Source organism: Notolepis coatsorum (genome assembly GCF_963971535.1).
Source record: "Notolepis coatsorum genome assembly, chromosome: 14".
Classification (NCBI taxonomy): Eukaryota; Metazoa; Chordata; class Actinopteri; order Aulopiformes; family Paralepididae; genus Notolepis; species Notolepis coatsorum.
Window position 1 is genome coordinate 54,195,937 of NC_140178.1, and position 20,172 is coordinate 54,216,108.

Consider the following 20,172-nt stretch of genomic DNA (forward strand, 5'->3'; position numbering starts at 1 on the left):
ATCTCATATCATCTTGTACCATACTCATATAATCTGCTCTGCACTCAATATATAGTTATAAGCCTATGATGTTTATAGGTCAGAATCTGCATGCAGGCTTTGCGTTGTAATTTAGAGGGGGCTTGGGCATTGATCTATTTACTCTGAATACTTGGATATACAGGTGCATCTCAATAAATTGTAATATTGAGGAAAAGTAAATTAATTTCAGTAATTCAATTCAATTCAAAAAGTGGAAATCATATATTATATAGATTCATTAAACACAGTGAAATATTTCAAACCTTTATTTCTTAAAATCTTGATAATTATGGCTTACAGCTAATAAAAACCCAACATTCAGTATCTGAGAAAATGTTAATATTACATAAGTTCAATAAAGAAAAATATATATTACATAAATGTCAGCCTACTGAAAAGTATATGCACTCAATACTTGGTCGGGGCTCCTTTTGCATGAATCAATGTGGCGTGGCATGGAGGCAAACCAATAAATGTCCTCAATATTCAAATTTATTGAGATGCACCTGTATATCTCAATAGCAACCCCCCCCCCCTGGTGCAGCCTGGTCTGCCCCCCCACAACACCTGAGACCCCCATAGTGTGGCTTTCTGCAGACCAGGTGAATAAACAGCTGAGCAAAATAAATGCAGGTAAGGCCGCGGGTCCAGACGGCGTTAGGCCAAAGGTACTCAAAACCTGTGCCTCTCAGCTGTTTGATGTGCTCCAGCACATATTCAATATGAGCCTGAGGCTGCAGAAAGTCCCGACATTGTGGAAAACCTCCTGTGTGGTCCCTGTCCCTAAGTGCTCGCATCCCAGCACGTCCAAGGAAGGACTACAAACCTCTCATATAATGAAGACCATGGAGAGGTTAGTCCTGGAGCAACTCCGACCGGTGATTAAACCTCACCTAGACCCACTCCAGTTCGCCTACCAGCCCCGACTGGGGGTAGGGGATGCTGTAATCTACCTGCTGAACTGAGTCTACACTCACCTAGACAAGCCGGGGAGCACTGTCAGAGTCCATTTTTCTTTACTTCTCCAGTGCTTTTGACACCATACAGCCTGGGCTGCTGGGTGAGAAGTTGGAGGCGATGCAGGTGGAGGCCCCCCTGGTGTCCTGGGTTGTTGACTATCTGACGGGCAGACCACAGTATGTGCACCTACAGAGCTGTGTGTCGGACAGACTGGTCAGCAACACCGGGGCCCCACAGGGGACAGTCCTCTCTCCCTTCCTCTTCACCGTCAACACCAATGACTTCCACTATCGGTCAGAGTCCTGCTACCTTCAGAAGTTTTCTGATGACTCTGCGATAGTGGGATGCATTAAGGACGGCGATGCGAGGGAATACCGGGCACTGGTAGTGGACTTCGTCACATGGTGCGATAAAAACCACCTGCAGCTAAATATGACAAAGATCAGGTAACTGGTTGTGGATCTGGGGAGGAGGAGGAGTACATCTGTGACCCCCATTTCCATCAGGGGAGTCGAGGTGGACATGGTTAAGGATTACAAATACCTCGGAGTTCACATCGACAACAAACTGAACGGGTCAAAACACGCAGAGGCACTCTACAAGAAGGGCCAGAGAGCCGACTCTACTTCCTCAAAAGGCTGAGATCCTTCAACATCTGTACAAGGAAGTTGAGGATGTTCTACGAGTCGGTGGTGGCGGGCGCCTTCTTGTACGCTGTGACCTGCTGGGGCAGCGGACTGAGAGCGGGGGACGCAAACAGGCTGGATAAGCTGGTCAGGAAGGCCAGTAACGTGGTAGGGGTGGAGCTGGACTCTCTAGCGGTGGTGGCGGAGAGGAGGAGCCCTGCTAAGCTCCATGCGATCAGGGAAAACCCCTCCCTTGGCTGACAGGAGGAGCATGTTCAGTGCTAGACTAACACTCACAAAATGTAGCACTGAACGGCACAGGAAGTCCTTCATTCCGACAGCCATCAGACTTTACAATGCATCGCTGTGCCTCACTGAATCACTGAGCACAGAGTGACAGTACCATCTACCTGGACTTTTACATTTAAAACAGTGTCAATATTACACTTACTGTACACTTAATGTAGATCTCTGTATATTTTATATTAGATTGTACATACATAACAGAGGAAATGTGAATCCCAGACAGTAGTTTATCATTATTATGACACACTTATTCTTAGGCAATTCTTTGTTATTCGTATTCGTGATTTGTTTTGTCTACCTAAATGTTTACTGTGAGCGATTTGTAGTGCCAAATTTCCCTCAGGATGATTAAAGTATTTCTATTCTATATGCACAGATATGTTATGCACATCAAATTAACCTATCAAACATGTGTTGCAATTATTAACACAAGACTAATAGAAATATCCTGATACACGGTCGTCCACTGATAATATAGCCTACTTCATATCCTGGCAGTAACACCGGTTCCTGACAGGCAGCGAGCGAGCGAACTGGAGACGAAATCGTGCGCGACACTGTCCTGATATGATGCGGCGCTTGTCCGAGTGTGTCTGTGTGTGTGTATTTACCTGGAAGCACAGGGGCAAAGCAGCCTGCGATTCCCGACCAATAAAAAGTGTTTAGGGGTGGGACTCGGCCACGTAATCGCTCAACTAGAGACACAGCGAGCGAATATTTGAGGGGGGAGCGACATCGCCGCTCAGTTTGAAACGAATACATTTTAATCATTTTCGCTCGCTCGCGTCGCTCCCTGTCAGGAAGGGGTGTAACGGGCATCAGGTAGGCTACTCCCAGGTCACTTTGTCAACACATGCACTGAGAACTGCACATGCCTTGGATGTCGAGGAGAGTGTATCATATGATCTCTTAGGGAAGGGGGACAAGTGTGCCATCCACTGCTCAAATGACCCACGGCATGTAACGTTATATCGACGCCATGGAATGCCAGGTTGGCTTCTGTAATCTCCACACTTACATGGCCCATTACCAGCTTGGTCATAGTATCCTATGCCTTTCTCACAGAAGCCTCATTGGATCATTGTTCATTCATCATTGTTTTCATGCATGGGAAAAAAAGTATTCGGCATCATAATCCATACTTTTTCTGTTGTACAACTCTGGGATATATGTGCATGGCAACAAAGAGTATACAGCATTAGGCCCAAATTCAATAAAGGTTATGGGTTGGAGTAGATAGGACATTTCATTGGTGAGTCTAGGAAAGTTTTCCGATTAGTCTGTTGATGGCCATTTTCCCTGTGGTGGCCTTTTTATATGGGTATTTAAGCTCCATTGTTCTTTTTTTGTCATGTAACCGAAATGCGTTGGTTTTAATTGTATAAATAACAAACATTATTTTTAGAAGATCCATCGGCCTCCAAAGAGTTGCCAAATCTTTCTCCATTGATAGTTTTTTCCAGTTCATGCACCCTTTGGTTGAAGGACGAAGCTGCAACAGATATTTTGTTTCTCTTGGAGCAGATCGCTGACAGTGTTGGGTTAAAGACAAACAGCTGACAGTGTGGGACGATGGCATCAATGGGTAACGCTCTAGATTCTCTTGTCATGTTGCGGAGTGCAGGTCATACAGATACTGACGTCTGTCTGCGGTAGATCATCTCGCCCACACACCACCCAGTCTCACGACTAGCACCAGGTTGTTCCATGAATGAGAGATTTCACACACTATTTGAGTCTAGAGTGGTATTGGGGAGAAAACCGTCTTGAAATAAACAAACGTCTCACTGAGCGACTTGAGGATATTCCGGCGCTCCCGTTCATCATAGTCACACGGTGGTCATTTTGCTCTTGTGTCGTGGGTGGGAACAGGGTGGAAAGGAATCTCAACCTGAGCATGACAAGAGCAAAATGGCCGTTGTGTGAATAATGGCCAATGCCTTTCAGAAAAACTCACCCCTGTATGCTGATGATGCATAACCTTTACAGTTTAATTTGAACCAAGATATATAATGAAACAGGCTATGGTATCCATCCCTAATCGTCACAGTACAGTTACAGTACATAGTCATGTTAAAAGTGATGTCTGTGTGCACAAATATGCCATCATACATTACACACAGACAATATGGCAGCCGCAGATTACCGTCTTGAGTGGTTCGCCTGCAGAGCTGGAGCTCCAGACTGTAACATGAACCAACTTCCAGACTAGGGTTAATAGGTAGCTTCTTAACTTCCCAGTAGCAGAGAGGCCAGAGTGTATCCCAGTACTAGAACCCAACTGGCTCTGCCGGGTAAGGCCCCGCCTAGGAGATGGGCCTCCGGGACTTTGGACCTGATGAAACCGGCGAAGGCAGACACCTTAGCGTAGACACCGGGCCGGTTACGCTGGGCACAGCCCAACCCAAAGCTCACCACACCAGCCTGGACCCATGTCCCATTGCCTCTGGGGCAGACCAATGGCCCTCCAGAATCTCCCTGAGAGAGACAGATAGATGGAGACAGACACACACACACATAGATAGACAGAGATGGAGAAAGAGCCACATAGACAAAAAGAGAGAGACAGACGGATAGACGGACAGAGATAGAGAGAGAGACGCATAGGAAAGGGGAGATGAGTATGGATTCAAAAAGAGTGATGATGGTTTATTCCCCAGCTAGGCAAGTTCTCCTTATTCTTCTGCTGTAGGTGAAGTCACAGCCTTAGTGTTCTTGCTATATTTCTTCTAGAGGTGGAAATGTAATTATATTTTCCCAGTAAACTGTCCAGACTTCAAATCGTCGCGGTAATAGACCCTTTTGTGTTTGTAAACAACTAGTTTAAAACACAACCATTCGGAATGGGCCGATTGCTTGGCCCGGTATGGCAGCTTTCTGGAGAACCACTCATCCAATCGGCTTCACAATTCAGCTTATTTTTTTTTTACTTTCTTGAGTTCTCAGCAATTCACTTGTCAAGTGTGAAGTCGATCGGATGAATGGTTCAAGAAAACCGAAGGACAGACATACAGGCCGAGATTCCTTCCATTTGAGTTAGATGATGCTTTTGGGATGCGCTCACAGTTTGCCTCCATGGACGTCTCCCAGGCTGGACGAAACTATGCAACGTCCGACAACTTGTCTGTGCATTCGGGTACCTTCGCCTAGTCAAGTGCTTTCATTCAGAATGTCTGAGGAGTCTCTCCCCAAAAAATGCACACACAGTTTAGAAGTAGAGGCGGAGCTTTACCTATAACATGACGTTGACGAAAAAAAGGATCAATAGATAAATGACAGGCATACTGACTCTTCTACTAGGAAGAACCTTCCACAATCTTCCCTCATGTTCATTTCAGTGTGTGTGTGTGTGTGTGTGTGTGTGTGTGTGTGTGTGTGTGTGTGTGTGTGTGTGTGTGTGTGTGTGTGTGTGTGTGTGTGTGTGTGTGTGTGTGTGTGTGTGTGTGTGTGTGCATGTGCAATAAGCAGGACCTACCTGACATGAGTCCTTGCCTCCCTCCTGGTAGCCTGCACAGATCATGTCAGACAGGATGTCCACCGTCTCAGAGTCAAACGACTGAGCCTGATACATCCTGCGACAGGAAGTCTGCTCGATGATTGGCACCTCCACCTCCCGTAGAGATCCCGCCCCTGCCAGAGGCACTGTATTCCAGGGTGGACGAGGTGTCGTGTGGAGAGAAACAGGAGAGCGTTATAATCGGATGCTTGAAGTTAACTAAAACTAACCACGAGACATTTACGGGGGCCAGTTTGGAATTGCAGCCTCCCGTGCTCTTTGAGGGCGGTTTTGAAGGTAGGTAGGGATTCACATTATTTTACGGCTGTGGGTAGGGTGATGCACAGAACAGTGTGTATGCTTGAAGGCTAAAGAGATTGTACATCTGTGATTGTACAGTTTGAGTTCACCTACCAATAGTGTGTGTGTATTCACTTGGCAGTGTCCTTTTCTATCCAACATACTGTAGCAAATCCCCTCCCCCACACACATGTATATTACACATGTGGTGTTCAGGTCTGGAACTGTAAAGTGTGGAAATTGTAGGTGAAAAAAGCAAAAATGAAACAAAAAGGTTCACCGTGTACCTTCACTATCTGTCTCCACCCTTCAAGAGGAACATGATTTATTACCATTCATTATAAGAGTTAAGAGAGTACAAATCAAAGGAACTTCAATGGGTAAAGACCAAGATTCAGGTCCAGGCAATTATTATCTCTACATGGTGTGCATGCAGTTGACTTTGCATGTCAGCTGATTTGCCTCCAGTCTGAGTATTTTGTCAGATAAAAAGCTGACAGGCAATATACCTGTTCGCTGTATACAAACATACCATGTTCGAGCCAATCAGTAATACCAACTGACTAAGTTGCCCCCTACCTGCGTGAGCTTCTGCGCTAAAAAAGTATGACGGGGCTATATGGAGAAACCATGACACTCCCCTGACTAAAAGTTGTTTAAAACGAAAACGGCTGGATGTAATTTAGCCAAATCAGCATGAGTGTGAGTATTTCACCTTTTACATATCTAGCTTTGGTGTGGATTGATTGTTTAGATCGCTAGCATGGCTAACAAATTTATTGTAGTCTGCCCCATTGTTCTGACCAGGATTACGTCCCCGTTTGCCACCTTGATGCGCACACACACCGAGTCTGACGTATACAGTGAACAGGTCTATATTGATCTTTATCAATCAATCTCCATCTTTATTTATTGTCACGGTTCAAGGGATACTTGGACATTTTGACGTTTTACTCAGCTGTAAGAGATGTACCCTTCCTGCTGACTTGTCGTACAGAACTTGTAAGTCACTTTGGATAAAACAGTCAGATAAATGACTAAATGTAAATGTAGTGATATTTTTCTTCAAAGGCAATTGTATATACTTACAAATGTACTCTTAAAACAGCTAATAATATTTGAAAATTTGCTAAATAAATCCAAAAATGTACGGCTAATAATAACATTAAAATGTATATGATGCGAGTGGCCATGTTGTAATCAAATGACGCTGAAGTTTGAACTGGGGGTTGAGAAATCACTCGAATTTGCAACTAGGAACTCCGAGTTGACACAGCGTTTTATTAGACTTTTCCTAGTTTCCTAATTGCCGACCTCCCGAGTTATAATCGAATGCAGTATTAGTATTCCAGAGTCCTTTCCCAGCACAATCCATGTTGTTCCGAATACTAGCTCTGGATAGTTAGCCACAAACCAATGTAAAGTCAATGAGGTACAAACTGACTGAGGCTCACTGAAATCTACATTGTGTGCACCGTGGAGTAAATTTCAGTGAGCCGCAGTCAGCTTGTACAGTCAGGAGCGCAACCCATTTACTTTGCATTGGTTGGTGGCCAACTCCATCCCAAGGGGATCAATAAAGGAATATCTTATATTATCTTATCTAGCCAGAGCTAGTATGAAAAAGTATGAGGCAGCTTGGATTGTGCTGAGAAAGGATTCTACCAAAGCAATAGGGCTAGGGTTCCAAAAATCAAAACTATCCTTTTTTTTTAATCCACTTTTTCTCATTATTTTCTATTTTTCTCCCATCCCAATTTCGCTGTTTCCAATTCTCCCCTCCCCCGTCTTGAACGTTGCTCGCATATGCCCCCCACAGGTCGGTCGTAGGGAGGATAGAAGCCTTGCATCATGGGCGGCTGAGTGGCGCAGTGGGCAAGGCGCTCGCCACTAACGCAGGATATGCTGGTATCGAGCCCAGCTCTCTGCGTTGCTACCGGCGAGGTGTAACGTGTGGGAGGCTCACACTACCCCCGCTATTTCCTGTCTCTGCTGTGCAGGCGTCCCCCAACCGACCTGTAGGAGTCGCTGTCCACAACGTCCAGATTACCACCCATCGACTTCCACCCGCTGACTCTGCCAATTGAGCCAGTATGACGGCCGGCCCAAGCCGGAGGCAACGCCGACAGCCGGATTTGAACCCGGTGTCTCTTGTGTTGGTGACGAGTGCAATGTCCGCTGCGCCACCCAGCCGCCTCAAAACTGTCCTTTTAAAGTAAGAGGAAAAGTAACTAAAATTCAAAATGTCAACATATCCCCTCATGTAGCCCAACGTTTTCCCCCACTCACCCCCCTCCTGTGTGTGACCCCAGCCAGTCACATGACACTTGGTGCCACCAGGGAAAGAGACATCAGCGTCCGGCAGGCAGATGGGCTGCACGTAATCGCTCCAGTCCACCGGCTGTGCCAGCTGTACCAGGGCCAGGTCACTGCCACTCTGGGGGTCCTCATAAGCAGCAGGCACCAGCACCCGCACCACCGACCGGTGGCTCTCGTACTGGTTGTAGCCGTTTAGCTGGTGGCGGCCGATGTAGACGCTGTAGAGGGAGACATCGGACGGGCTTGGGGGAACATTAGAGAAAGGCAGGAGAGGAAGACAGGAGAGGAAGACAAGAGAGAAATAAAGCAGATAAAGACAGGAGAGAGAACAGGGTGTGAAAAAGAATCCATACAACATGATGCATCAACATGAATGTAGAAATCTAACTGCATCAATCTGTAAAACTGGAATAAAAATTAATCCAGTCATTTGTATATATTATATATATACAGTATGTAAGCAATAGCTCATGACAGGCCATGATATATGGTTATATCACAGTTAAGGGGTGTAGTTCGGCCCGACGCGAAGCAAGTAATCTATGGCAATATGAAAGTATGTAATGTCGTTTTTATTAGTAAATAATAACGTTATAATTTAAATGAATGACACTTTTTCCCCCTTTTTTGTTGTTTATAATTATGATTTATAAACATTCAGTATGTTGTCATTTATTGTGCACCCACTGAGGAACTATGTGTCACACTCCACCAGTGTGCACAAGTGGCTTTCCAGGAGTACGCAGCCACAGCTGCTCCCAGGTCTGATTAGCTTGACCCAGGGCAGGTGTGGCTGCTTAAAACAGCCATCCTCACACCACAGTAATGTTAGGATATAGACTTGTGAAAAGGAATTAGAATTATAGCTGTGGGTATATGCTCATTATACCACAGCTATGAACCAATCAGCTTGATTTGAGCTACCCACTTTATAAATATATGTATATGATTAATTAAGATAATGGCATGAACTAATAACGGTGTAAAAGATTGTAATCGCCTACACTCCATTACAGCAGAAGAAGCACAGTTTAGTCACCATTATGAACTGGCAGCTGTGTTATCACCATGTGGGAGAGGCCCACCAGTTGGAACTTGGCAGTGAGCTAAGTGGTGAGTTAAGTGACTGCAGTGCCCACTAATGAGGCATAGGCCAGACCTGAGTCACCTAGTTAAAGAGCAGGTGTACATAGGTGTGCTAAGCTCTGTTTACATTCGGGTTCTTGTTCACAGACTGATCAACAGAGCTAACCTGAGAGTTTCTGTTCCGTGCCGTTTTGTTCTTCAGAAAGACGGTTTAGTCACCGAAAGCCTCTGTTTTTCTCCCACTTCAACCAATGCCACACATGCTGGCAATATGCGCCAGCGTTTTTTGAGGAGGAGTTGTTCTTTCGCCAGCTGGGAGACATCAGTGGCTGAGGCTTGGTGGACTGAAAGGAAAACTGGGATCATGAAGGAAGACTGGACGCACAAGTGGTGGCGAACGAACCAGGGCATCCAGAGGCAAACGCCAAGCCTCCGTGCCACTGGTCACCAGGAGGCAAACATCCGGGCACTGCGCTCCAGTAGCTAGCAGCTGGTTCTGCCCAACTCCCTCTATTATTAGGCCTTTCACACCGGCCGGGCTCCGTTCGAACCGGCCGGCATGTTCACACCGGGTACAGAACATGACTGAGGCTTTAGTTCGGCCGACGGCAGTTCCCAGCTCCAGCCTCTGTGCTCTAGCAGCTAACAGCCTGACCAGCCAGCCCTGGTGTCCTGGCCAGGAACGGCCCAACAATGGCGGTCCCCAGCTCTGGCATGCGTGTCCCAGAGGCCTGCTCCCCGATCAGCCCAGAGGCCAGTTTGGATTCGCAGTCTGGGCTCAGCTGCCTGTAGCCGATTACCCAGCAGCCCAGGAGGTTGATATTACAGCTACATCGAAGAACCGCACCAGAATCTTTCACCTTTTTCTAGTCTTTACTAGTATTTCATATGTACGATAGACAGATATAGAGAGAAAGACTGACTGAACTGAGACATGCTGGTGGGGTCAGTCTTACTTGAGGAAGCAGTGGGCGGCTGAGAGCAGCCAGTTCCTGGAGATGAGCGAACCACCACACACATGTCCACTGGACCCCATCTGGATGTCCACCTGCCAGGGCCACGCCCCCTGATGTGCCTCACTTCCTCCCACGATGCGGTTCTCCAGGGGGGCTCGGCCACATGCTGAGGATATGTAAAGGACAGGTTGGAGTCAACTGGAACAAACGCATCCTAAACACAACCTCCCACTTGCCTCGCTACTGTAATGTAATGTCTGTTTTCACACACTACTGTATTGGTTTTAGATGTTAGGTAAGTTCACAACACTTATAATGGAGTTTTAAATCTCATCCAACCCCTACTGTTAGCACTGCATACAATGCATCATTGAAAGGGACAATGGTGTGTGTGTGTGTGTGTGGCATGAGACTGGCTGGGTGGGGGAAGACTTTGGGCTACATGAGGGTATGAAGGGATATGTTGACATTTTGACTAGCTCTGGCTAGTTGGCCACCAACCTATGCAAAGTCAGTGGGGTCAGGCTCCTGACTGTGTACAGGCTCACTGAAATGTACTCCAAGGTGCTCGACCCCATTGACTTTGCATTGTTTTGTGACTAACTATCTGGAGGTATGGGGGGGGTCGAAAAACAACTTTCACAAGAGCACTCATTTTCTGTTTGTTCATAGGCTTATAGCAACAACAACAATGCAGCCTGACTTCTTTCAAATGTTTTAAGCTACATTTTACTTTACCTTGTCCCTCCGATGTCCGCAAACCTTAATGGAGAGCAAAGAATGTGATTATAAAATAGTTTGTATATTGTATTTACAAGAGACAAAGTTTCATCAAACATCATCATTATCAAAAGGCAGACTCACTTGTTGCTGCCAAAACAATGAAGAATGTGGCTGGATTCAGCATTCTGCTTCCAAATAATAAGATGCAAAAACGAAAAGATAAGCACAAGGGGAAACATTTGCTTGGTTTTTCAGAAGGGGAAGTCGTGCATACAATTTGAATTTTTTTCATGCGGAATGGAGTTCATTTGATTTAAATACCTGAGTTGTCTTCCAAGACGCAGATGTTTTCTCTCAACAGCAAAAGAAAGTCCAGGCTTAAGTCCAAATGACGTTAAAATAGAGGGAGATCCATTTAGGCTCCGCTACTTAGTCCGTTGGAAGAACGAAAATGTGGTCAAACCAGAAAGAGGGAGGAGTACATAATTACCTGAGCTCTACCTGAGCTGTATAAGCCAATCGGAAGGCTCGGTTTTCCCTCTCACAACCTCCCCCATTTAATCCTAGGAACCCAAGACGTTTGAGGCAACCCCCTGGCCTCTCTCTCTCCCCCCCTTCTCTCACACATTTCACAAAACAAGTCGCAGCACTTCCACGTATTAATAGTTATTAACAGGTTTTGTGACAGAATAGTGAGCAGTGCAATGTGATCTGGTCGACTACACTGAACTGAGAACTGTGCGTCTTCAACGAAACATGCTTTAATCAGTTCCTTTGAGACTAGTTATTATTGCTGTTTGTGTGGTCATAATGGCTGAAGGTCTCCTGGGCGTCTATAGCATAATGGTCCCTTGCTGTGAAACCCAATACATGGTACTGCACTCTTACCCCGTGCAGCAGACGTCATATAAATACCACTTTACTATAACACCTTCATAGCTCATAACGCCATTGTTAATTTAGTGAGGCCCTCTGACAATTTCTCCATTGCATTATTAATGCATACAGTATAGGTGTATTTTATGCATATTCTTACGTTTGCACGTTCTACGTTGCACTACTTTTATTGTCTTTTATACCTATTCTTATGTCTGCATTTGATACATTTTGTGCTATTTGCTGTGGGGCACTTTGGGCTGCGGCCCATGTGTGAAGGGTGCTATATAGATAGTTATTATTGTAAAAAAAAAATTATGCATTGAAATGTCTCGACAACATTGAAAATGAGGGTGACCTCAATTGTCCTTTTCGAGAATAAATAAAGGTTTGATTGATTGAGTATTACTTTATAAAAAAAAAAAAAAGGATATAGACCTTTGGAAATGATATTTTTCTCTGTATATTATCTTTTTATACTGTATATCCAATGGAAACAAAGCTCTTAATGCCCACATAAATGTAACCAGGAAATGTTTTGCATACTTCCAGGATGGAGAGGTTATGTTGGAAACTCTTTTATAACCGATTATGTAAGAAGTAATATGAACTGTCTGAATGGTGTGGTCGTGGACCAGTGGTTCTCAACCCTTTTCAAGTCAAGGACCCCCAAATGAATTTGTAATTGGCCAATGACCCCCATTTGATATGTCATTCCAGGCCCCTGGACCCCACTTGAGAACCACTGCAGTATATACTGGGAGGAGCAGAAACCAGGCAATGGAATGTAAACACATTTGGCGTTGCAATGTGTTGCATTGTAGCACCAACTGACTTAAAAAGAAAATTATTCACAAAAAAGCTGATGCAAAAATGTAGTACATGTTGCAATGTCAATGTTTAATCCTCCTTCAAGAATTCTGAAGATTTATACAATTTTTATCTAAAGGTGTATGTTGTGCACTAGTAGGCTTGTACATCGACTTGAGGGTTTTATTTGAGAAAGTTCAATTTGTAAACCGGATTTGTTTTGGCAGTCCTGATGAATTGAAAATGGGGGACCCTGATGTAAACAAGACGAAAGTCTTTCTCTGGTCTGCATCCCCTTAACAATTGTGTGTATTGAGCTGTACTGTATTGTACCCATTCTGCAATCTGTTAATAAAGTTTTCAATCAATCAAGTCTGAGAGTTGTATGTTGAGTTGTTTTTTTGTGGAGATTTTCAGTTTTGCAGGATTTTTGGAGAAAGCATGGCACTTGAGACAAAACACACTATATCCTATATCCTTTGGTATGAATTGCTCTTGTTTCTTTGAAGTACATTGTTTACAGCTTGTTGTTTTATTTTTATTTCTCTTTTGTGGCCATCATGGTCTATATATGATCACTTATTAAAATCACTTACAAAAATATATATCAAGCAATCAATCAGTAGGCTTTAAAACATGCATGAGATGATCATATACATATTAGGGCTGGGACTTTATCGCATTAATTTAGATTAATTACAGAAAGAATTAAGTTTAAAAAAAATTTATGGATTTAATCGCATGCTGATTTTTCTTTATTGTGTAAGAATGTTAACACATTGACGACCAAAGTCCCGCGGCGATTTATAGTCCAGAGGACAGAGCGTTGTCAACAAACCGATGTACTTTCTAACAGCTATATATATACTTTATAGTATTGCTATCTGTCCATTCTCATTGTCACTTGAGTGCATAAACCGTGCCTTCATAATGGCTTAAAGAAAATAGAAATCCATCGGTTGGTTGTCATTTTATAGCGCCGTAAATATAAGGTTTATCACGGTTTTCGCCTCGTCTTTTTTCTGGGGAGCTAGATAATAGGCTAAAGGCTAGTCAGGTTATATCAAACGCCATTTCTGCTGTATATATACGAATGAAATAAAACAAACTGCGTAGCATCCGGACTATTACAGAGCATCTATGGATGAAATGGGGGCGGCGGGGGACGCCGATTAATATTATTGTTTAGCAATACAGTGTGTGTTCAAATAACCATTTTCACTGATCGATCACGTTGCGTTTTAAAACAATGTCCAATCCAGCTGTCGAAAATCAAATATGCGGGTAGGTCCTGCAAGTCGATCGGCGACGTTAATACCGTTATTAATATGGAATAAAACAATAACAGTTAACTCGTGGCTCTGGTCCTCAACGGGTGGAATCGAAACACAAGTTAACTCGTGGTTGGGCGGCAAAGTGTTAAGGAGACCAGACTCATGCATGTGCTATAAGTATAAAGTATAATAAATCACATAACCTTTTTTCTTAGTCTGGTTTGTTCATAAAAAAAGATTAAATACGAGAAATTGAGATCAATCAAGAGGTTTTTAATTTTTTTCCAATGGTCAACTGTTCTGAAATGTACTTGAAAGTACTGTGTTTTACCTTTACCTCGAAAGTGCTTGAGTTTACAAAAGGTCCATTGCGCTGTATATAACTCCTAAAATTGCTGCACTTTGTTAAAAATTGCATTGATCTGTTTGTCTGTGTAGTAACTAATACAGGATTTTTCTGCTTAAACGTATATAAGGTATATTCATTGATTCACTCGTATACCAAAATTCATTTGAATTGAAAAATCTTGCTTTTCGCATTAAATATTGCGATTAAAATGTGATTTAGATTAATTAACTATAAAGTCTCGAATTAATTCGGTTAACATTTTTAATCGAGTCCCACCACTAATATAAAAAAGTATTAGCATGTTTTGACACAAATCAATGTATCATTTAGAAGTGCACAGGCCTTCTCTGAACATGCATCAATTAACTCCTTAAAAATCACTAAGAAACCAGAATATGTAACCTCACACTAAACCTGATCAGTGCTAAATTACATAAATATTAGTGCTGTCAGGCGATTAAAAAAATTAATCTAATTAATTACAGGATTTGTAATTAATTAATCTAATTAATCGCATTTTAATCGCATAACCATTTTATGCCTGATATTCTATATTCTATAATCATATTTCAAATTGCATGTGTCCGGATGGCAGAATTCAGTACTGTATCTACAAAACCTTCTGTTTAATCATCTCCATCTATTAATTTGTTTAGATTTTTCAGGTCTGGTCAATTTGAGCATGGTGTTATTCACAGTCAAAGATTAAATTTTTTTTATTGATATTCTCATTTGGTTCATTACAATTTACTCAAAATAAAATTTTCATTCAATCAATCACCGCGCAGATTGATTGATTGAATGAAAATGTTATTAACAGATTGCAGAATGGGTACAATACAGTACGGCTCAATACACACAATTGTTAAGGGGATGCAGACCAGAGAAAGACTTTCGTCTTGTTTACATCAGGGTCCCCCATTTTCAATTCATAATGAATTGTAAGTAAGGGTGCAACTTGCACTGTGCAATCCATTCTTTGTGGCTCTAGCCCACAGTATTTCTGACACTGGGAATACATTCCCTGAGATTCATGTCCCTAGAATCAGATACCAAGAACATGCAAATGGACCATATTAAAAAAAAAGAGTCTGTAAATGTGTATTTTACATTCTTATGGAATGAATGAGATACAAAAAAAAAAAAAAAAACTTTTTTTTGTAATACATTTTTAGTTAATTTTCATAACGCGATAATTTGCTGTGTAATTAATTAACGTGATAAACTGACAGCCCTAATAAATATATAAATGAAATACAACCAAACATCAACACGTGATGTAAATTATTTACAATAAAATATACTAAATGCCCCCATAAAGTGGAACTACTCTTTTGCCTTATGTTTAATTCAGCCATTCACACGTTAACATCTGCAACACATCTTCCGTCCTCGTGCAGTTTGTGGGTTGAAGAAAACCCTCTAGTATTTCAAAGTGACAATAACATTCTAAAAGGACCCAAGTTTATATCATGTTGCAATGTTTGCTAATGTAATAGTGGACAAAAATACATTTGAACATCCAAACGTTACCAGAATTCCAGTGAAACAGTCTATACATCTTGGGTGTTCAGTGCTTCCTGCTCTCTCATCCTGCATGCAGCACGTCATTTTTTTTTATCCACTTTTTCTCCCATTTTCTATATTTTCTCCCATCCCAATTTCGTATCATCCAATTCAACCCTCCCCTGTCACGAACGCTGTTTCTTGCCTCCCACAAGCCAGCTGCAATGTGGACTAAGTCATACATAGCACAAATCCCCTCCGGTACTTGAGGTAACAGCAGTCGCATCTTTTCACCTGCGCAGCTCGATCTCTCAGTGGCAAGGAGTAACGCGTGGGAGGCTCACGCTGCACCCGACACTTCCTGATTCTACTGCGCAGGCGCACCAACCGACCTGTAGGAGTCGCTGTCAACAACGCCCGATCCCCACCCATCAGTTTCCCACCCCCTAATACGGCCAATGTGTATTAGTATGAACGACCAGCTAAACTGAAAGCAATGTGGAGCACTGGGCTCGAACAGGCGAGCCCAGCGTCTCCGCATTCGTGGCGAGCGCCTTGCCCACTACGCCACGTAGCCGCCCCTGCATGCAGCACGTCATATAAATAAATATCACTTTAAAATTAGATAATGCCTGCATAGTCAACACCCGTATTATTATTTTTTTGCAAGGATGACAGCATTTCTCCATTGCATCAACGAACACTATTATTCTACAAAAGGGCATTAGCAGACCATTACTCCATTTCTTACATATTTCCCTTACAAAATGTATCATGGTAGCTTGATGAAAATGTCAATTTTATAAATAATTTACCATGGCCATGTATCGTCATGGTACCACTTTTGTACTAAAATAATAATGGTATAATCCAATTTAAACCATGATGCTGATGGTATTTCCATGATTTGTTTTGATGGAAATACCATGATCATTTATTTTTCAGAGCTAAGAAAAGCAACGGAAAAGTAATACACAGATAACTCTCCTATGATACCATTGGTAACCTTTTGCAAACATCCTCTGCTTGAGAATTGTAGAGAATTTAATTCTGACAGAAAATAAAAACCTTCAAAGTAACACCAGTAATCACACAACTCGGATATGAATAATCACTATTCTTATTTATTAAAAAAAAACAAAGTAATGACACTAATAATGTACATTGTCTCTTTTGAACACCAGAGCATCACAAATGAGGATGAAGGCAGGGGGAGGAGTCTGGATACTGGCGAATGACATGCACACATTTGTTGATGGACAGGCGTGATGTCATTAGTTCCACCTCTCATTTCTTGGAAAACTTGGCCTGCTTGTGTTTGGGTGGTGCCCACTTTAGACACACTGTGTCCACTGCAAAAGAGACAGGGAACAGAAGTCACTCAGATGTCACTCACTCTCACTCCATCCGTCTCCATCTCTCGCTCACACTCACTCACACTCACTCACACTCACACACACCCTAGGACACATGTTTGTGTGATGGCAGAGATACAGAGGTTACTAGGACACCAGTCTCAAAGGACAACAACATATGCACATGGTGTGTGCACACTGCACACGTACAGACATACAGAGCAGCTGGGTATAAACAAAACACTGTGGAAAAAGACTCCTGCAGGGGGAGAAGATGAAGCTACATTCTATGTTTAAGAGGTAGGAGTTGGCAAAGCGATGAGGGCTGGGATGAACACACAGCTTCTTAACACTTTGACTGCCTAAAAACGCTTTACAGCGTCATTCCCGGCCATGCTCAAGTTGCCGAGGACGCTTTACAGCGTCTTTAATATCAATATTTCAAAAATCTGGAATCGGATTCATATTTCCCCTCCGCTGGCCTGAGATCCACCAGAAGGACCCACTGAGCTCTCTGGCGGTTCAGGAGCGCCATCTGGTGGGCGATCGGCGCAACCGCTTAACAGGAAGCGCAGTAGAGGTTTTGCTGGTCGGCCGTAATACTTCCGGGCACTCGGTATAGGTTCCGGCACTCTAGCTCGTCACACTACATAGCGATCGATTGCCAATAACTCGATAAACAACATGATTTGGACGTATATACCATTATACAAGCTGGAGATGGACCGGGTAATAATATATCCCATAATGATAAAATGTCTACTCGACGATGATCGCCCAACGGCGCGCGGAGACTGGGGTGAGTTTCAGCGTGTAACGTTACCATCTTCGATACTAACTGCTTTTATCAACATTTGACCCACATTAGATGATTGGTATAACGCTGCCCACGGAATTATAAACGCCCCCTCGCCCATCCGGTCAACATCAGATGACGTGTAGTAACTTCTAGAAGTACGTCTAGTTGGAATTTTTTATATCGCGCTGATTGCCATCAAACTGTATTTCATCATCAATATAATGCATTTGGGGCTATATATCACGTTCTGGAGAAAGCTGCAGAAAGAGATGAAAACATACTTATACATTAGACCATACTTTACTATGAATATGTGAATGAAAAAGTTTAACGTTGCTACACAATGAACAATACATATAGGACTTTGAATGGGCCCTAATAATGGCAATGTAGCAATAGAATTTAAAAAGTTATAGCCATGCAAAGAAGGGGACTTTCTCTATAGACAAATAGAGCCGGCAACCTACGGTTGATAATGAATTTAACCCATGGCAGCCAAAGTCAAGTGGACGTGCGAGTGTCATTACTTGCTCCTATTTTGGCTTTTAATAATAATAATTACTAAGGCTGTCAAAGTTAACACGGTAATAACGCGTTATCGCCAAATTCTATTAACGCCACTATTCTTTTAACTCACGATTAACTTTTAAGAAAAAAAATAAACGGATTTTTTTTTTTTTACTAGACTTCACTCAGGTGTATAATTGATGCTCTCATTGATACTATGTTTGTTTCTGAAGTGTGTGTGTGTGTGTGTGTGTGTGATATCGAGAGAGGGGGGTGAGAGAAATGAGGAAGGGGCAAGAGAGAAAGAGAGCTGGGAGTGTGTGTGACTGTGTGAGAGAGAGAGGGGGGGTGTGTGATTACTCAGCCCTTGTGTGGGTGAATGTAACAAGTTCCTAACGTTTTCTTTCCCCTATTATTTCATGCACACTTTATTCATTGTTTTAAATTATTATTTTCTTTTAAGTTATTTTGTGCATCACTCTGTTTTGAATTTGATGCAAATTTGCAATGCATGAGGGTCATCCTTTTGTGTTAAATGGCTGCATAAAGCAAGCATTTGTTGACTCTCATGTTGATAAGAGTATTAAAACTTGGAACTTGAAAAAGATCCGTTTAACACTTTACAGCGTCATTCCCGGCCATGCTCAAGTTGCCGAAGGACGCTTTACAGCGTCTTTAATATCAATATTTAAAAGATCTGCGATCGGATTCATATTTCCCCTCCGCTGGCCTGAGATCCACCAGGAGGACCCACTGAGCTCTCTGGCGTTTCAGGAGCGCCATCTGGTGGCCGATCGGCGCAATCGCCAAACAGGAAGTGCTGTGGAGGTTGTGCTGGTCGGCCATATTACTTCCGGGCACTCGGTACATGTCCCGGGACTCTGGCTCGTCACAATATAATAGCGATCCATTGCCAATAACTCGATAAACAACATGATTTGGACGTATATAGTATTATACAAGCTGGAAATGGTTCATCAGGATAAACATCCCATAATCGAAAACGGTCTACACCACGCTGATCGTCCAACGGCTCGAGGAAGATCCGGTGAGATTCAGCGTTATTCTTGAACGTGTTCCATATAAACTGTTATGATGAACATATGACCCACACTAGATGAATGATATAACGCTGCCCACGGAATTATAAACGATCCCCCGCCCATCCGGTCATCATCAGATCATACGTAGATCATTCTAGAAGTACGTCCAATTGAAATTTTTTATATCGCCCCGATTGCCATCAAACTGTATTTCATCATCAATATAATGCATTTGGGGCTATAGATCACGTTCTGGAGAAAGCTGCAGAAAGAGATGAAAACATACTTATACATTAGACCATACTTTACTATGAATATGTGAATGAAAAAGTTTAACGTTGCTACACAATGAACAATACATATAGGACTTTGAATGGGCCCTAATAATGGCAATGTAGCAATAGAATTTAAAAAGTTATAGCCATGCAAAGAAGGGGTACTTATCCATAGACAAATAGAGCTGGCAACCCATGGTATAGCATGAATTTAACCTCCGGCACCCATACAAAAAAAAGTTATTAATTTGCGATTAATCGCGAGTTAACTATGGACAATCGTGCGATTAATCGCGATTAAATATTTGAATAGATTGACAGCACTAATAATTACATTTTATTATATTAATATTTTTATATTCTGAAACTGTCTGCTTATTGCTGTCCCTGTCTCTCTGAGTGGATGTCTCGAGTGTTAGTGTGTCGATAATACAGATTGCAGTGAATGTTCTACCTCATACTGGATATGAGCACCACTGGCGCCATGGATCCGCTTCATGCCGCCTTCTTTCCGATCAACAATGTCTAACCATGCCCGCTCTACTTCAATCTGTTCCGAGTGGTTCTCCTGCCCCCATCCCTGTG

At 42.8% G+C, this 20,172-nt stretch overlaps 2 protein-coding genes across 4 annotated transcripts in view; both read right to left on the minus strand.

Annotated features, from left to right (window-relative positions):
- Positions 1–598: 598 nt before the first annotated feature.
- Positions 599–11,250, minus strand: LOC311240218 (serine protease 27). Of its 3 annotated transcripts, XR_014620478.1 has the most exons (8): positions 11,115–11,250; positions 10,935–10,978; positions 10,809–10,832; positions 10,071–10,236; positions 7,999–8,270; positions 5,389–5,555; positions 4,060–4,391; positions 599–3,804 (listed from the first exon to the last, which is right to left on the minus strand). XR_014620478.1 is itself a non-coding variant. In XM_084328765.1 (7 exons), the coding sequence occupies exons 2-7, from the start codon at positions 10,975–10,977 to the stop codon at positions 4,143–4,145; spliced, it is 921 nt and encodes a 306-aa protein (XP_084184891.1). In that variant the 5' UTR covers position 10,978; positions 11,115–11,250; the 3' UTR covers positions 599–4,142. The 3 variants fall into 3 exon arrangements, 2 of the variants coding, with proteins under 2 accessions (XP_084184891.1, XP_084184892.1); XM_084328765.1 differs by having other exon boundaries at positions 599–4,391; XM_084328766.1 differs by having other exon boundaries at positions 599–4,391; positions 10,935–10,981; positions 11,115–11,249.
- Positions 11,251–16,726: 5,476 nt separating this feature from the next.
- The window catches only part of kat8 (K(lysine) acetyltransferase 8), a 42,260-nt gene continuing 38,814 nt past the window's right edge, over positions 16,727–20,172 (minus strand). Inside the window, exon 11 of the mRNA XM_084328681.1 lies at positions 16,727–16,960. Coding sequence (XP_084184807.1) covers positions 16,896–16,960 — 65 coding nt within the window. The 3' untranslated portion in view covers positions 16,727–16,895. The remainder of the gene's footprint in view (positions 16,961–20,172) is intronic.